General features: G+C 40.8%; 1 protein-coding gene across 3 annotated transcripts in view; it reads right to left on the reverse strand.

The window, feature by feature from the left end:
• Positions 1–834: 834 nt before the first annotated feature.
• LOC126215252 (putative uncharacterized protein DDB_G0268364) overlaps positions 835–19,111 on the reverse strand; it is a 55,656-nt gene continuing 37,379 nt past the window's right edge. For all 3 annotated transcript variants that reach the window (XM_049941926.1, XM_049941925.1, XM_049941927.1), the window contains exons 7-9: positions 16,943–17,338; positions 7,109–7,416; positions 835–3,184 (exon numbers count right to left, since the gene is read on the reverse strand). In XM_049941926.1, the coding sequence (XP_049797883.1) occupies positions 2,829–3,184; positions 7,109–7,416; positions 16,943–17,338 (1,060 nt within the window). In that variant the 3' untranslated portion in view covers positions 835–2,828. The remainder of the gene's footprint in view (positions 3,185–7,108; positions 7,417–16,942; positions 17,339–19,111) is intronic.

Below are 19,111 nucleotides of genomic sequence, written 5' to 3' on the forward strand. Positions count from 1 at the left end.
AAACCCTACATTTCAGCAGGATAATGCACAACCGCATGTTGCAGGTCCTGTACGGGCCTTTCTGGAGACAGAAAATGTTCGACTTGCTGCCCTGGCCACCACATTCTCCAGATCTTTCACCAACTGAAAACATCTGGTGAATGGTGGCCGAGCAACTGGCTCGTCACAATACGCCAGTCACTACTCTTGATGAACTGTGGTATCGTGTTGAAGCTGTATGGGTAGCTGTACCTGTACACGCCATCCAAGCTCTGTTTGGCTCAATGTCCAGGCGTATCAAGGCCGTTATTATGGCCAGAGATGGTTGTTCTAGGTACTGATTTCTCAGGATCTATGCACCCAAATTGCGTGAAAATGTAATCACATGTCAGTTCTAGTATATTTGTCCAATGAATACCCGTTTATCATCTGCATTTCTTCTTGGTGTAGAAATTTTAATGGCCAGTAGTGTATGTGAATAACAGAACAATATCATCAACAAAACATAGGTTGCTCACACATGATTCATTAGAAGATATTTTCCTTTTTCGCAGTTTAGGGATTTGAAAAATTCCTGATGAAGTGTAATGGCTCATGTAGCACTGATGAATACATTCTTCATATACTGATACGAATTGAATTTATGCCTTGTTTCTCAAGGGTTTTAGTAAATATTTTGCTGAAACTGAGGCAAAAGCAGTTTCAGTCTATCTGAAAAGCATTAAGTCATAATAAGTAACAATATGAGGTGTCAATGGAAATCACACTCTCTCTCTCTCTCTCTCTCTCTCTCTCACACACACACACACACACACACACACAACACTTATACTGCTTCTCCATAAAATATTGCCATTACTGACTCAAAATTCCTTTATTTACAGAAAATATACATGATGCAAGGATGTTTGACCAGTCTTTATCTTTGATTAACCAGTCTTCATCTTTGAGATTACAACAAAACCAGACTGTTTCCTGCCACAAAGCAGCATAACCACAGCAGATATACACACCTTAAAAGCAGAAATTATTTTTTGTTGTGACTGTAAACCATATGTATATTCGTCTTACAGTTTCACTAAAGTACACCTTCGTTTTCAAAAAGGGAATTTCTCATAAGAAGAAACCAGTAATGCAAATTGTTCTCTGATAGGTCACCTGTTTCTGTGACAGCTACAAAACAAATGATGGAGTTGAAAAACTGGCAGTCTCTAATGAATGTTTTGCTTTAGCAGCACTTACAACAGGCAATCTCACCACAGCTATGACATCATCTCATATCATGCTCAAAGTGTGTAAACAACTCCATTAATTATCTAACAATTTCAGACAATATTTCACCTCAACTACACTTACAATATTAATCACCTTGAAATCGCTTGCATAAAAACAGAGTTAAATGACTTGAGCTCCAGATGTGCACAAGTGGTGTTTCTTGTCAGTCACAGTATATTGGACACACAGGAAGACAAGCTGCCGAAAGCTGAGACGAGGAGTCGGATAACACGAGCTACCAACTACAGATGCACTGTAGAACTTAATTTGAAATTATTTTTATGGTTATCCAATCTGTAGCTTTTATGTGACGAGATATTCTGATTTTTGAGATGGTGTCCATGTCTGATGGTGGAAGCTTGCTCTACTGAAATGTGTCATTTAATATGATTAGTTTTTGACCATGTGGTTTAGATAAGAAGTGTGTGCAGTGGAACGAGACTCTCAGAGCCCTTGCCACAAGAAGTTCTACCGCTGATCAATGACTGATCTAAAAAATTTAATACAACAGGTAATAGATATGTTTATTTTTGTATTTATAACAAAAAAGCAATCAATTATAGACCTCTCCAATTCTTTTCCTTCACCCTTCTTCCTTCCCCTTCAACCCTTCAACTTCAAGAAGGAGCCACTGGCTCCGAAAGCTTGCCAATTACAACAGTCTTTTACGTGCGTGTTCTGCCGCCGCTTGGTGAGTAGATTTTTTATCTATCAGATTACATATTTTTGTATTTACATATACCAGTGAGATTCAATTGTATTTGTGTGTGTTTTGAAAGACTTGTTAATATAAATCCTCTGTGAGTGGGTCTAATTCTTGGAGGAGCATCATACTGGGTGGCAAGTTTTCTACCAAACCTGTTTCTGCTTGTTAGAACAGCACACTACAGGGACTGTACATCACAGACTTCAAGGATTCTGTGTACTCTGTCTTATTCTGTGTGAAAGTCACAATTATATCACAGTGTATCAGCGAGGGAACAATCCTAAAAGATTTTGTGTAAAGATTATTTGCAAACAGATCTTCAAAATGATAACAATTATCGCAGTAAAAGTAAAGAGAAATCCAATGTAAGAAGGCTGACATAAATTGTTTGAACTAATACACCTGTTATTATTCAGAGTGTACAATGTACTCTTTCAAGGTACATAAATTTATTGGAGTAAATAAACTGTAACAACAGTATTCGGAGTTAATGTGCAAAAAGGTGGCACAGTCGAATTTAACTGACCAAGCTGAAAGTTTCTCTTAAACTGCTGAATTGCAACTGTGACCTCTCTTCCATCTAGCTACTGGTAAAATCAGTTGACAGGGCAATTTTTACGACAGTCAGGTTCGAATATTCCACATATCGGTTAGTACATATATTCTGCAAAAGCTAAACTGCGACACCTTACGGTCCCAGTACATTGGCGTTAGTGGCACCGGTAGCAGATTTGCAGTCACATTCATTACAGCAAACACTTCGAGCTGACAACAGTGATCTGGAACTGTCCGAGGACGACTAGGAGGAGGAGCCGGGAACCCTGCCCCGGGCGGTCCGCCACACAGCGTGGTGCAGCGTGATGGCGACCTAGGTGGGGTTCTGCAGCTGTGTGGGGATCGTGATAACCTGCTGCAGCACTGGTACTGACGCCAGTGCCGGGATTTGCCCTGCCAGCTGTGCCACCGCCTGCTGTTGAGGCTGCTGCTGCTGTGTGTGTTGCGTCTGCTGTGTGTGCTGCATGGGGCGCTGCACCACCTGCACCAGCTGCTGCAGTTTCTGTTGTTGTTGTTGTTGTTGTTGTTGTTGTTGCTGCTGCTGCTGCTGTTGCTGCTGCTGTTGTTGTTGTTGCTGCTGCTGCTGCTGTAGTAATAGTAGTTGTTGTTGTTGTTGCTGCTGCTGCTTCTGCTGGCTCTGTTGCAACAGCGCTGCAATATTTGGTGCACCTAAAAAATATTAAATTGGAGAGAAATTGATGTAATAAATGTATACTCTTAATAGCTTTATACACCTGGGCCACTGGCTTACAGCTACTGCGATAGTCAAGGAGCCTTCAAAGAAAGTGTGAAAAATGGAAATAAATTCTTGAACCAAACAAAGCATTTAAAACAAAGAAAAAACTTTTGTATTTAATATAAATACACACAACTGTGACTAGTCACTTTGGAAATACTTGTTTATTTCTGTAAATTACTTTTTGAGCCATTTCAGCTTCATTTTCAGATGGGATATACAGAAGATACAAGATAAGTAATGTCTCATACACTGAAGTGCCAAAGAAACTGGTATAGGCATGTGTATTCAAATACAGAGATATGTAAACAGGCAGAATACGGTGGTGTGGCCGGTAATGCCTATATAAGACAACAAGTGCCTGGCACAGTTGTTAGATTGGTTACTGCTGCTACAATGGCTCAAGATGTAAGGCAGATTGAAAGTGGTGTTATAGTCAGCATACGAGCGATGGGACACAGTGTCTCCGAAGTAGTGATGAAGTGAGAATTTTATCAAATGATCATTTCATGAGTGTACCATGAATATCAGGAATATGGGAAAACATCAAATCTCGCTGTGGCTGGAAAAAGATCCTGCAAGAACAAGACCAATGACGACTGAAGAGAACCGATCAATGTGACTGATGTGCAATCGTTCTGCAAACTGCTGCAGATTTCAATGCTGGGCCATCAACAAGTGTCAGCCTATGAATCATTAAACAAAACATCATCGATATGGGCTTTCAGAGCCGAAGGCCTACACGTGTACCCTTGATGACTGCATGACACAAAGCTTTACGCCTCGCCTGGGTCCGTCAACACCAACATTGGACTGTTGATAACTGGAAACATGTTGCCTGGTTGGATGAGTCTCACTTCAAATTGTATAAAGAAGATGGATATGTATGGGTACGGAGACAACCTCACGAATCCATGAAAGCTGCAAGTCAGCAGGGGACTGTTCAAGCTGGTAGAGGCTATGTAATAGTGTGGGGTGTGTGCAGTTGGAGTGATATGGGACCCCTGATATGTGTAGAAACTAGTCTGACAGGTGACACATACATAAGCATCCTGTCTCATCACTTGCATTCATTCATGTCTATTGTGCATTCCAACGGACTTGGGCATAGTTCCAGCAGGACAATGCGACACCCCACACATCCAGAATTGTTAGAGTGGCTCCAGAAATGCTCTTCTGAGTTTAAACACTTCCGCTGGCCACCAAACTCCCCACACTTGAACATTATTGAGCATACCTGGGATGGTTTGCAGTGTGCTGTTCAAAAGAGATCTCCACCCTCTCATACTCTTACAGATTTATGGACAGCCCTGCAGGGTTCATGGTGTCAATTCCCTCCAGCACTACTTCAGACATTAGTCGAGTCCATGACATGTCATGTTGCGGCACTTCTGTGTGCTCGCAGGGCCCTACACGATATTATGCATGTGTACCAGATTCTTTGGCTCTTCAGTGTATTTTTTTTGTGACACAACTATACATCACAGAGCAACTGGACCAGTAGCGGAGGGTGGGAGGAAACCTTAACTTTCCAGCAGTAGATTGCTCAATTGCCTCTGTGCTCCTGAAGGGTTAAGACACCTCCTTCTGTGAACCTCTATGTAGTGGTTATGATGGAGTAAACTTTAGAGCAGGGCTTGTCAACCATTTTTTCTACTGTCCACTTCTGCGTCACTGTTAGTAGTGAAACTTTTCAAACCACCCACAAATTCCACAGTAATAGTGATGTGTAAAGTCAGGAAGCAATTGTTCTTCATAAAATTTATAAGTCAGAGTTACAGGAAGTTAATGCATATAATAATAAGTACTTACCACATAACATATGACAAAATTTTATGAAAACCTAATGAAAAAAATTTAAAACCCCTACTCCCTACAGCCCACCATGAAAGCTGGAACGTCCAGTGGTGGCAAGTTGACTCTCACTGCTTCAGAGCAATTTTATGTGATACAGTTTTAAGCGAAGCTCAACAAAATGAGTCTCACTTCAAATTGTATCAAGCGGATGGACTTGTATGGGTATGGGAAGCCTTTGGGGACGATTGTCTTTCCAGATCGCAGTTGAACAAATGGCAAGAGACGTTTAGAGAAGGTCGGGAGGAAGTCATTGACGAGGTCTGCACAGGAGGCGTCTCAACATTGTGAATGGATGCTTGTGTGACTCGTGTGCACCAGTTACTGAATTCAGACCGTCAAATTAGTGTTTGTTTGAAGTCAGAATAACTGGAATTGCCAAAAACAGTTGTTTGTGAGATTGTATCGGAAGACTTGGCTATGTGGAAGATTTTTGCTAAACTTGTGCTTAGAGTTTTGACCGACACGCAAAAGCAACACCGAGTGTGTGAAGAACTCAAGCAACTCTGAGAAGGCGATTCCAATTTCCTAGACAATGTGATCACTGGGGAAGAGTCACAACTCTTTTGGTATGATCTGGAGTCAAACAGGCAGGATGCGGAATGGCAAACGACGTCATCACCGCACCTTCACATGAGCATGTCCCGGTTGAAGTCCTCACTCATTGTTTATTTCATGCAAAGGGGGTAGGGCATGCTCAATTTTACAAGGAAGTGCTCCACAGACTGAATCATAGGGTTGTTCATGTCTGAAAGGAGTTCCACGCTTCTTCACGTGCCAACTCACACCACCTTTGTTGTCAGGGCCTACCTGACCAGGATCAGTATGACAACAGTCCAAACCTGGCCCTGGCGGACTTCTACTGTCCCCTTGGCTGAAAAGTGAACTCAAAGGAAAGCATCTCAATTCAGTTGACAATGTGCAAGCTACTTTGATGTCTTCTCTGAAGAGCATCCCGACAGTAGTTCCAGAAAGCTTGCGACACTTGGAAATCACATTGGCAAAAAATGTACTGATGAAAAAGGGACATACTTCAAAGAATTTTAATTGAAGTTCTTGAACCTATCTGGAGAAGGAGGGTGTGGTGGTGGTGGAATAAACACATTACTTTCCAGACTAACCTTGTATGTATTTATTTTCATTGTGTGATGCTGGGTACTGGCTGTGAGAGGTGATTTACAAAATACTTTAATGTATTGCCACGAGTGAGTGTCATACAGCAAATTATGTTGGCTTCCATTTTCATTGCCTATTGGCCGCAGAATTAAGCACGATCCACTGCAAACACTCATTAACAGTGGAACTTCCTGGCACATTAAAACTGTGTGCTGGACAGCGACTCAAACTCGGGACCTATGCCTTTCACGGGCAAGTGCTCTACCATCTGAGCTACCCAAGCATGACTCGTGCCCCGTCCTCACAGCTTTACTTCTGCCAGTACCTCGTCTCCTACCTCCTAAACTTTACAGTACCTCTCCTGGTTCAAGGCGCGAGTCGTGCTTGGGTAGCTTAGCTAGTAGAGCACTTGCCCGCAAAAGGCAAAGGTCCCGAGTTTGAGTCTTGGTCCACCACATAGTTTTAATCTGCCAGGAAGTTTCATATCAGTGCACACTCTGCAGCAGAGTGAAAATCTCATTCTGGACTCATTAACAGTGTCAATAAAGGACAATCTATTGTTACTGTTGCTGTCTTTCAGTCCAAAGATTGGTCTGAAGCAGCTCTTTGTGCTAGTCTATCCCTTGCAACCCTCTCCAATTCTACATAACCACTGACACCTACATCTACCTGAACTACCTTATTGTAGTCAAAACATTTTACACTATTTTGACATGATGCAAACCCATTGCAAACATGTTATAAACATCAAAAGTCCAGTAGTATATGCAAACTAGGTTGCGAATATTGTTGCAAAAGGTATTCCAAACTCAGTGTAAATGTGGCTTCAGAATTTAATTATTTTACAAATTTCACCACCAAATAAAACTCCTACAGAGAGCACTCACCTGTCGTCGGTGCTGGCACGGTCCTCTCGCCTGCCGGCTGCTGCTGTCCCTGAGCCTGCTGCTGGTTCTGGGTGGCGGTGCGCACCGTACGGCCGAGCAGCGAGTTTCGCGCCTCGCGCAACCGCCGCCTCCAAGCCAGCCAGCGCGCCATCTCCGGCTCGGGCTCCTTGCGGTCCGGTCCCGTCGCGGCAGCTGCCGCCTCTGCCCGCGACTCCAGCTGGCTGTAGTAGGCCTCACGCAGGATGCGGAACGCCTGCACGTTCCCGAACGGCAGTTGTGTCACGGGATCGAAGTAGCGTGCCGGTTGCCTGCAGAAGCCACAGCTCTCGGTCATGAGACACTTCTACAGAGGAATGACAGTGTAAACTTAGTCGCAGAGAAAGCAGGTGGCAATCTGATATCCAATGGATGAATTCAAAAGAATTGTAATTTATCCACATGAAAGGTGGCTTATGCAACACTCATTCAATCAATTCTTCAGTACTACTTGTCAAATGAAGGCAGTATTGTTTCAGTTAGGCTGTATTTGCTTTACACATCCCCCCCACCCCCTCCTTTTGTACGTATACTATTCACCACCAAGAATGTTACAATATTTAAGTCAAAACAAACGGAAAAACATCATGCGCAGGAACTACCATTTTCATATGCACAGCAGCTGCTCCAGTCAAATAACTGATAACAGTGTGGAAAGCTAAAACAAGCTGGGGAACAAACAAGTAGTCTACATAAATGCACCAGTAATACAATAAGTTCTGTAAAATTCTGAAGGTACCAGTGATAAAAATACAGGGAGAAAAAGGTTATCCACAACATGTACAGATACAACACTGCAACTGTAAGAATTAAAGGATGTGTAAATGAACAGTAGTTGAGGAGGATGTGAGATGGTGTTGTAGCTTATCCTGAATGTTATTCACTCTGTACATTCATCTAACTGTGAAGGAAAGCAAGGAGTATCTTTGCAAGGGAGGTTCAGGAGAAAAAAAAAAAAAAAAAGAAAAAGAAAAAAGATGAGGTTTAGTGATGACATTCTGATCCTCTCAGAGATGAGAAACTGAAAGGAAGAACAGCTGAACGGAATATATAGAGTTTTGATATGAAATGAAAGATGCATATGGCTTATCTGGCCAGAAGGGGAGTTCGCCTGCCTGGTGCAAGTCTTTTTATCTGATGCCACTTTGGCGACTTGCATGTCGATGACGATGATGACAATAGACGCAAGCACTTCCAAGTGGAGAAAATCCCCCACCCAGCCAGAGACTGAACCCGGGACCCTATGAACAACAGTGTTTTGAAAAGAAAATGTAAGATGAACATCAACAAAAGTAAAAGAAGGATAATGGAATGTAGTCAAATTAAATTGGTTGATACTGTGGGAATTTGATTAGGAAACTAGACACTTAAAGTAGTACATGACTTTTGCTATTTGGGCAGCAAAATAACTAATGATGACCAAAGTAGATATAATATAAAATGTGGAGTGGCAATGGCAAGAAAAGCACTTCTGAAGATGAGAAACTTGTTAACATCAAATATAGATTTAAATGTCAGGAAGTCTTTTTTTGTAAGTATTTGCATGGAGTGTAGCCATGTATGGAAGAGAACAGATGCTTTTGAAATGGTTCACTGTTGGCAGCTGTCAGTCGACTGTGACTGAAAGTGAAGAAACCAAGTTTCGTGCTGTTATTAAACATTTTCATTTGAAGGATTCGACTGCTGCACAAATCAAAACACAAATGAATGATGTTCATATGGATTCTTTGGCATCACTGAAGGCCGTTTACTTTTGTATGAAAAAGCTAGACCAAGTGTACATCCCTCAAAGGAGACTATGTCGAAAAGCTGGGCGAGTTTTTTTGCAAAATTAACATTTTTTCTTAAAAGACTTATCAAAGAACCCTTGTGAATGTCAGGAAGTCTTTTTTGGGGATATCTGCCCAAAGTGCAGCATTGTATGGAAATGAAATGTGGACAATAAATAGTTCAAACAAGAAAAAACAGGTTATGAAATATGATGATATAGAAGAATACTGAAGATTAGATGGTAGATCAGATTAAAACTAATTAGTAGGTACTGAATTAAATTAAGTAGGAAAGGAATTTATGGCACAACTGGACCAAATGAGGCATTTAGTTAACAGGAATTGTGCTCATCAGAGATCAAGAAACTGACAGTTTAGAAATGGAGGGGACTGCGGAGAATGGGAAATTAAATTCCAGAGGAAGATTTGGCTTGAATTCAGCAATCAGTTTGAAATGCATGTATATTGATATAGTTCTGTGCAGATGAAGGCGTTTGCAGAATTTAGACTGAAGACGACGACGACGACGTCAACTCCGTTCTCCAAATCTGTCTTTCTCTGCATTTCCTTTATTACAATTATCTTATATCTACATATCTCTCACTTGCTTTCCTTGTATTCTCCCATCCTTCCTTTTTCTCCTTAAAATGAGGATTCCACAACAAAACATTCTTTAATCAAATACCTTGAATTTAATGGAGCAAAACAAATTAAGTACTGACATTTCATTTTCTTTACAACCATCTTTCCAACTGACATTGCCTTTATTTGTTCATTTGTAATTTATGCAATCACAACACCCCACAACTTCCCCTAAAACATTCAGGGAGCAATATATTATGCCACCACACTTACAGAGAGCCATATGTTTCCTAGACACATCAGCAACTGGGTGACATAAATTGATGGCTCTGGTTACAATGGATGTTGTGCCATAGTCTATGGTATGTTTCTGTGTCAAAATTCTCACCTCCTACTGTAGGAGATTGTAAAGATATAATTAATTTTCAAATGTAAGCTTCTTTTATCTTGCCTGCAGAAAAATGCATTAGACCACAGCCTAACACCCGTAAATCCAATCTCAGCAAAGATATAAATATAGATATGGCCAAGGAAGCTTGCCTTGTAGGATGTAAATTGCTCATCTCTAGCCTGGAGGAATCTTAGTTCACTGTCAGCAGCATCTACTTCTATTCTGTACCCATTTCCTGCTGAAGCATACTTGTCAAGTTTCAAGAACCAGCACTTCTTAAGTGAAGAATCTATGACTTCACTATTGTCGGCTAACTACTGCTGCCACAGACACAGCAAAGACAAGATGAGAGTAATAACAGCACATACAGAGATCTTTTAAGCAGTAATTCTTCCTGGGCCCTACCTCTGAATGGAATGGGAAGAAATCCCAATTTGTGGGAAGAACCCTACACCACACACTTCACAGTGGTTTGCAGAGAATGGATATATATGTACATCTTACTCTTCATTTGAATTGTTTATTCACTGTTAAACTGAAATGTTAGATTACTACTAAATATAACATTTTTAAATTTTAATATTAAATTGCATGAAAATGTGGATGTCCATAATAAATTAAAATTTGGTACAAAGAAGTAAAGCATTAAAACAGAAAATAAAATTCTTTTTTTATTTCTAGAGATTGCAAATAAATACATACTTACAGTATTACTGGATTTTTCATTTAACATTACGATATTTCACATTTTTGTACCAGATCTAATTTATAATGAATATTGGATTTTCATCACTTACTAGACAAAATAAACAATGTTATTTTTTGTACAAAATCATGATCCAAATTTTGATAATTAACATTTCAATTTGGTAATAAGTCTCATAAATGTGACCACTTGTCAAAAGCCTGAACAACCACCTTTTCCAGTGTGGGCCAGGGTCAAGATATGCAAGAAGAGAGTTCATGAGGTTGTGAAAGGTACCAATAGGGGTTTGGAGCCATTCTGACTTCAGTACCGTGGCCTGCAGTGCTAAGTTTCTTGGTTGAGGGTCCACATTGCAAACAGCCCCATCAATGTGGTCCCGCAGATTCTCAATCGGGTTTAAATATGGGGAGTCTGTCGGCAAGGGGAGAACGATAAACTCATTCCGATTAGTGATGGGGAGCTCGTGAATGAGTCGTTCAAATGAACACTTCACTCCAGTGAAGTGTGAACTAACCACTCAATTTCAATGAACTGGTACTTCAAACTCTTCACAGATAGCACACTCCACACTATTTTCTAGTTCACTCACTCTCTTCCCCTCTCCCTCTCCCATTACATCGGCGCTACATCACTCATTCTCCCTTGACTTCAGCCCCCCCCCCCCCCCCCCCCCTCTACTGCCTGTCGACGAATTGTGAGGCGTTTGTGAGAAATGATAGGTTTGCGAGGGGTTGGGGAGGTGAGGGGCGAGGGAAAGGCAGTGTCAGCTGTTTCCTGCAGTGCTGACATCATTACCCGTGACTATTTATGCAGTTATACTTCGCGTCTACCGGTAGCCTGCCATTGGCAACGCTTGCGGACAAATGAATATTACAGATACAAACGAAGAGACTGGCTGTGTGAGCACGCACAGCCAACATGAAAATTAAAGGTTTGTTAATAACACTAAAAGAGGGATTTTACCTGAAAGCGTACCAATGACTACAGGTGACAGTGTACGTTTTGAATCTGGAGGGTTATTATTCTCAACAAAAATAAAATCTACAGGAAAACATCTGAATAATTACTTAATGTAGAATATAGACTTTGTGACAGTGGTAAACATACTCATTCTATTTTGGATTAAATTTTAAAAGGAACATAAAATTGGACTGCATTTCGTTGATAGCCCTAGTTTTCAGTCCATGAATACAACAAATAATAAGACTTTTTTGGGCACTTCATGAGAAAATGTCGAGCAAGATTAAATGTAATACCTTCTTTATATGTGACAGGCTTCTCTGTTTATCTTTCCTTTGTCACCTTTGACCATGCTCTATTTAAGTTAACTCAGACGCCGTAAGAGCGTAAAATGTTGCGTGCACGTTACTGCATAGTTCAGCCATCTGTTGGTAAAATTATGAAGTATTACGAAGCTTTATTGTACGAGTGAGGCGAAGCGAGTGTAGCCGCGGCTGAGCGGCGAACTGGGCAACTTCGCCAGGCTTCTGTACTTCATGAATGAACTACTTCATTTGAACGCTTCACGGCAAAGAGTGAAATGAATGAAGTACTTCACGGGAATGAACGAGTTCGACCCATTTTTAATTCCGATAGTCTTCCAGCCACACAGGTACACCGTAAGCTATGTGACACATTGCATTGTCCTGCTGGTAGATGCCATAGTGCTGAGGAAAAACAAACTGCATGTAGGAATGGACGTAGCCCTCAAACACAGAATCATACTTGTGTTGATTCCCTGTGCCTTCCAGAATGGCAAGGTCATCCAGGGAATGCTATGAAAAGATTCCCTAGACCATAACACAAGAAGCATAGTTGCTTTCAGATGCTCCACGCCATACGTGCCAACAGCCATTTGTCCGATGGAGCATAAAACACGATTCGCCTGAAAACACACCCTACCGCCACTCAGACAGTGTCCAATTGCAGTAATGGCGTGCAAATTCCAGCCTTCATCACCAATGAACAGCAGTTAGCATGGGTGCACAAACCAGGCACCTGTTGTGGAGGCCCATACGCAGTAACATTCACCGAATGCAGAGTACTCTACTGCATTGGCTCCTTACTTAGATTGCATTTATCGCGAATCTCTTGCCCAACGTTAAGTCCCGAGTGACTGGAAAAAAGTGCAGATGATGCTTGTATATAAGAAGGGTAGAAGGACGGATCATCAAAATTACAGACCAATATCCTTAATGTCAGTTTGTTGCAGGATTCTCGAACATATTCTCAGTTTGAATATAATGAATTTCCTTGAGACAGAGAAGTTGCTGTCCATGCATCAGCACGGCTTTAGAAAGCATCACTCCTGCGAAACGCAACTCACATTTCACATGATATCTTGTGAACCTTGGATGAAGGGTATCAGACGGATGCCATATCCCTTGACTTTCGGAAAGCGTTTGACTCGGTGCCCCACTGCAGACTCCTAACTAAGGTACGAGCATATGGGATTGGTTCCCAAATATGTGAGTGGCTCGAAGACTTTTAAGTAATAGAACCCAGTACATTGTCCTCGATGGTGAGTGTTCGTCGGAGGTGAGGGTATCATCAGGAGTGCCCCAGGGAAGTGTCGTAGGTCCGCTGTTGTTTTCTATCTACATAAATGATCTTTTGGATATGGTGGATAGCAATGTGCGGCTGTTTGCTGATGATGCTGTGGTGTACGGGAAGGTTTCGTCGCTGAGTGACTGTAGGAGGATACAAGATGACTTGGACAGGATTTGTGATTGGTGTAAAGAATGGCAGCTAACTCTAAATATAGATAAATGTAAATTAATGTAGATGAATAGGACAAAGAATCCTGTAATGTTTGAATACTCCATTAGTAGTGTAGTGCTGGACACAGTCACGTCGATTAAATATTTGGGCGTAACATTGCAGAGCAATATGAAGTGGGACAAACATGTAATGGCAGTTGTGGGGAAGGCGGATAGTCGTCTTCGGTTCATTGGTAGAATTTTGGGAAGATGTGGTTCATCTGTAAAGGAGACCGCTTATAAAACACTAATACGACCTATTCTTAAGTACTGCTCGTGCATTTGGGCCCCTATCAGGTCGGATTGAGGGAGGACATAGAAGCAATTCAGAGGCGGGCTGCTAGATTTGTTACTGGTAGGTTTGATCAACACGCGAGTGTTACGCAAATGCTTCAGGAACTCGGATGGGAGTCTCTAGAGGAAAGGAGGCGTTCTTTTCGTGAATCGCTACTGAGGAAATTTAGAGAACCAGCATTTGAGGCTGACTGCAGTACAATTTTACTGCCGCCAACTTACATTTTGCGGAAAGACCATAAAGATAAGATAAGAGAGATTAGGGCTCATACAGAGGCATATAGGCAATCATTTTTACCTCATTCTGTTTCAGAGTGGAACAGGGAGCGAAGATGCTAGTTGTGGTACGAGGTATCCTCCGCCACACACCATATGGTGGATTGCGGAGTATGTGTGTAGATGTAGATGTAGAATGGTCATTGAGAAGATACTGTGGTAGCCCTTGGTTCATCTTGGTGGTAAATTGATCAACAGTTGCTCTTCTATTTGCTTGTACACATCTCTGCAGCCATCATTCACAGCTATCATCTGCAGCCTATGGTGCATCACAGTTGCCTTGGTGTCAGTTTTGGATAGCACCATTTTGCCAAGCACGGTATACTTTAACCACGGCGGCATGCAAACAGTTTGCAAACTTAGCAATTTTGGAAATGCTTCCAGCCTTCGCTTGAAAGCCAATGGTCATGACCATTTGGACGTCAGATAAATTGCTCTATTTCCACATTATGACGATGACTGTATTGTTTTCTGCATCCCCTGACATCATCATCATCATCATCATCATTAAAGACAGATTATGCCCCTCAGCGTTCAGTCTGGAGCATAGCCCCCTTATAAAATTCCTCCATGATCCCCTACTCAGTGCTAACATTGGTGCCTCTTCTGATATTAAACCTATTACTTCAAAATCATTCTTAACCGAATCCAGGTAGCTTCTCCCTGGTCTGCCCCGACTCCTCCTACCCTCTACTGCTGAACCCATGAGTCTCTTGGATAACCTTGCTTCTCCCATGTGTGTAACATGACCCCACCATCTAAGCCTGTTCGCCCTGACTGCTACATCTATAAAGTTCATTCCCAGTTTTTCTTTGATTTCCTCATTGTGGACACCCTCCTACCATTGTTCCCATCTACTAGTACCTGCAATCATCCTAGTTACTTTCATATCCGTAACCTCAACCATATTGATAAGGTAACCTGAATCCAACCAGCTTTCGCTCCCATACAACAAAGTTGGTCGAAAGATTGAACGGTGCACAGGTAACTTGGTCTTGGTACTGACTTCCTTCTTGTGGAAGAGAGTAGATCGTAGCTGAGCGCTCACTGCATTAGCTTGGCTACACCTCACTTCCAGTTCTTTCACTATGTTGCCATCCTGTGAGAATATGCATCCTAAGTACTTGAAACCGTCCACCTGTTCTAACTTTGTTCCTCCTATTTGGCACTCAATCAATTTATATCTCTTTACCACTGACATTACTTTCGTTTTTGAGATGCTAATCTTCATACCATATTCCTTACATTTCTGATCTAGCTCTGAAATATTACTTTGCAAACTTTCAATCGAATCTGCCATCACAACTAAGTCATCCGCATATGCGAGACTGATTATTTTGTGTTCACATATCTTAATCTCACCCAGCCAGTCTATTGTTTTCAACATATGAACAATGAAATATTACTGTATCTCATTGCTACCTATCAGAACCCCTCGGAGAGCATTAAAGATAAACACCAGTCCTAATTGTCCAATTGTAAAGTGACCTGTTTCCAAATTACATACAAAAATAACCACTATTTCATTATACATATAATTCGAAAACGACGATTTGCTGATTAACATTGTTCTTATGTGAGAAACATAATATAAATGTGAAATTAATACTGTAACTAATCGAAAGAAATGTAGCACATGGTCAGGATGTACCAGTAAACCTATCATTATAAAATTACTAAAGCAATTTAAATAGAACATATAAATAAAGCACGTTAATTGAATCTCCGATATTTGTTAGTATTAAAATTCAGGCACTAGTTCATTTGTTATAAACAAATTTAGAAATGTAATTGTTACCTGTAACATAATTAGTCAGAAAATGTTATACTAACTCGTAACTAAGTTGAAAATAGGTTCACCTTGTTCAGCACTGAGATTGTAAATTTTTAGCAATGTATAGCTCATATTCGGTTTAACTTTTAATTGTGATTTTACATAAAATTGTAATTTTCATTGTAGGTAATTGTTAACAAAAGTATAAATAGAGGTCACGCAGGCGCCTTGGGGCACTCGTTTTTTGGCTAGGGTTGCGAGCAAATGTATTGTAGGCTCACTCGTTTGTTGATTGTTGTGAACTCTGTGTCTCGTTTGATGTCAACTTTGAGTACATGTGATGTAACCGGCCCAGTTTCACCAGGCTCGGACACCAGAGTCCTGGAAATATATTGGTATTAAAACTGCACGGTACTTTGGAATTTATTTGGGAGTCTTCCGAAATCCTTTTCATAGGCTGCACAGCGACGAGACATGAATCCAGGAATTTTACAAAACCCTGAGAACTAAACAACTCTCAATGTTGGTAGAATTGACGTGAAAACAACAGCGCATCGACTGGGCATTTCACTCAAAACATATGCAACGTGGAGGTGGGAAAATCCAAACATCTCAACAACAGTGGAGACAGGTTGCAGTCTTGTCTTATCCCCGAAACTACTCTGAACCATGAACTCAATTTACCGTCAACTCTAACTGCTGCCTGACTATCTATGTAAAGACATAGACATGCTTTATAAATACTGTTGACTCCTAGTGCTGCCACCTGCAGCCTGTAATGGTTATTGCACTTTGACATCAAATACAGGCAATGGTCACATTAATGTGACTGGACCATGTAGAATTCAAATAGGCCTACAATAGTGAAAATTGAACCAGTAACCTTGCAATGATGACCAGAACGCTACGCGCAAAGCTCCAAGTGTTTGTATCGGAAGGTTTGAAATTTTTTGCATTTAACAGCACTCATAACCCATCAATCTTCGAATGTGGTTCCTTCAAGTGCTTTTTGATGAGTGCATCGCACTGTTCTAGTAAACTGATGTCCGGGCAGTGACTACAAATTGTATTAATATGAAGAAAGTCGATGTCGGCCATTCCGTAACATTCATTTGTATGATACAGTTTTTATATAACCATACTTCTGTAACATCTCTTATAAATGCTCAAGAATGTAATAACAGATAAAAACATATTTACTAATGGTGAAATAATTTAGTGAAAGAAACTGGACACAAAGTAGTTACCTGGTTATGGGACAGAGGTTCTTGTGACGAGGGCGTGGCTTGTTACTGGTGAACACACTTTGGAAGACAGGCTCTTCTGAAAAAGTGATAAACGTCCTCTCATACTTCCCCTCGACTTGGGTGAGTCTTTCCGGCACAGATTTTTTTTCTTTTCCAGACTCGTCTCCTGAGCTGTCGTCTGGTGTTTCGACTATGATGTCCATTTCGTTGTCGTCTTTCTTGTCGTCTTTCTTGTCATCTTTCTTGTCATCTTTCTTGTCGTCTTTCGCTTGACTGTCGGCCTTGTCTGGATCGACCTCCTCTTTGATCTTCGTGAGAGGGGTGGCCGAAGGAGATGTAGGAGGATCCTCTTTTGGTGTAGCTGGATCTTCTTTTGTTTTGACATTTTCACTGGAACTGGATGAAAAACAAATCCAAATAAATCCTTTCGGAGTCCAATACTCACCGAGCATCTCTAACAGTCTGTGTCATGTTAAAGACAGACAGAAAAGGTGAACACAGCCAAAATAAATGTAATCAAAACAATATGAAAAGAATTCAGTGAATTTGAAACTATCATTTTTTTTTTCCACAGATCTGTCAACAAACCCTGACATAAAGTCAATAAATGGACCGTGTTAATCTATCCAGTCATTCAGTGACTGTACTTCTACCCAACTGAAGAGGTAAGGCCAAGATATTGAGTTCACTCGTCCAACATTGTTTCATTCTGGAAGACTGTAAAATAATTTTTGGTTTCAATCACTGATAAAATGTCAGATATTGAGATAACAGATTGTAGAACAGAAAATCAAGTAAAATTGCTCAACAGTGGAAAGGCATCGGGAGCCAACAATATATCTGGATGAGTCTATGGGTACTGCACTGAAGAATTTGATATTGTTCTTGCGGTACGTTATTGGAAGTCACTGAAGTAACAGTGTTCCAAACTGATTGGAAAAATACACAAATCTTTCTCACTTTTAATGTGGTTGCTGGACAGACGCATATAAGTAAAAGCTTATACAGGGCTGTAAATTAGTGAAGTGATTTAACAGATTTAATATAACTATATTATTTGACAAATTGTCACAGAGCTTTGCATACACACAGAAATACCCAAAAAGTTTTTTTGACGTAAGTGCTCCATCATATGTAGGATCCCCCCGCCAATTCTGCAGACATAAAGTCGATAATCAAGTTCTTCCCACATTCAGTGCACAATGTCCTTATCAATCTATTCAAAAGCACAGATGATGCTAGCTCACAGTTCTCATAGGATTATTGGCTGGGGAGGCATGAACATTGAATCTTCACATAAACTCACAGAAAAAAACGTATGAAGCATCACCACAACCAAGCCACTGGCTTCTGACTGTCATTGGGAGTCAAGGCTTGTAGCAACTGCACACGGTAAGGCTTCAGCTTCAGCCATTTCCTTAAGCTCAAATTGCGCATACCATCGCTGAATGGAGTTCGCACTTCGTGGATCTTTGTTAAACTTCGTTCTGAAGTGCCGCTGTGCTGTTATTAGCAGACTGATGTGAAAGCATTTCCAGTGCAACAATACACTGTTGTCATCTTGCCTAACTGTTCAATGCTGTGATCTTGTTGCAGAAATCTGAAGTGTGGGTGCAACAATACAAAACTTTTTTAGTTTTTCTATATGAGTGTTGAGATTTGTGACAATATTTCAATAAATGTAGCTGCAGCGGATTTATGAAATTGCTTCAGTCATTGACAATAACTTTGTACTGGAAAGGTCAATTTGTTAGAGATTTGTTGAACATGTATTACATTTGTGTAACGTTACAACAATTTTCATGACTGAAAATTTCCTTTGTATAAATCAAAATTAAATCCAAAATGCACAGACTTGTGAAGTTCAGCTCGCCCTGTCCATCTGTGAGAGGTAGCATGCCCTAAGATAATAACATCCACTTCCTCAATTTTCATAAAGTGTTTGATACAGTTCCATATGTCACCTAGAGAAAAAGGTTTAGGTTGGTGCATGCATTTGCAGAACTTTTGTTTTGCATGCTGGTATTCTGGTTGTTATGGCTTTATTTACTGATTGTTACTTTTTATTTGTAGTTCACTGTTGCTAGCTGTGTTTACATGTTTTCATTTTGTCATCTGGAAATAGTGAGTGGAGCTGTGGACACTAGAAAATGGAGCCCTGAGTGGAGA

This window comes from Schistocerca nitens, chromosome 12 (genome assembly GCF_023898315.1).
Source record: "Schistocerca nitens isolate TAMUIC-IGC-003100 chromosome 12, iqSchNite1.1, whole genome shotgun sequence".
In the NCBI taxonomy this organism is placed as follows: Eukaryota; Metazoa; Arthropoda; class Insecta; order Orthoptera; family Acrididae; genus Schistocerca; species Schistocerca nitens.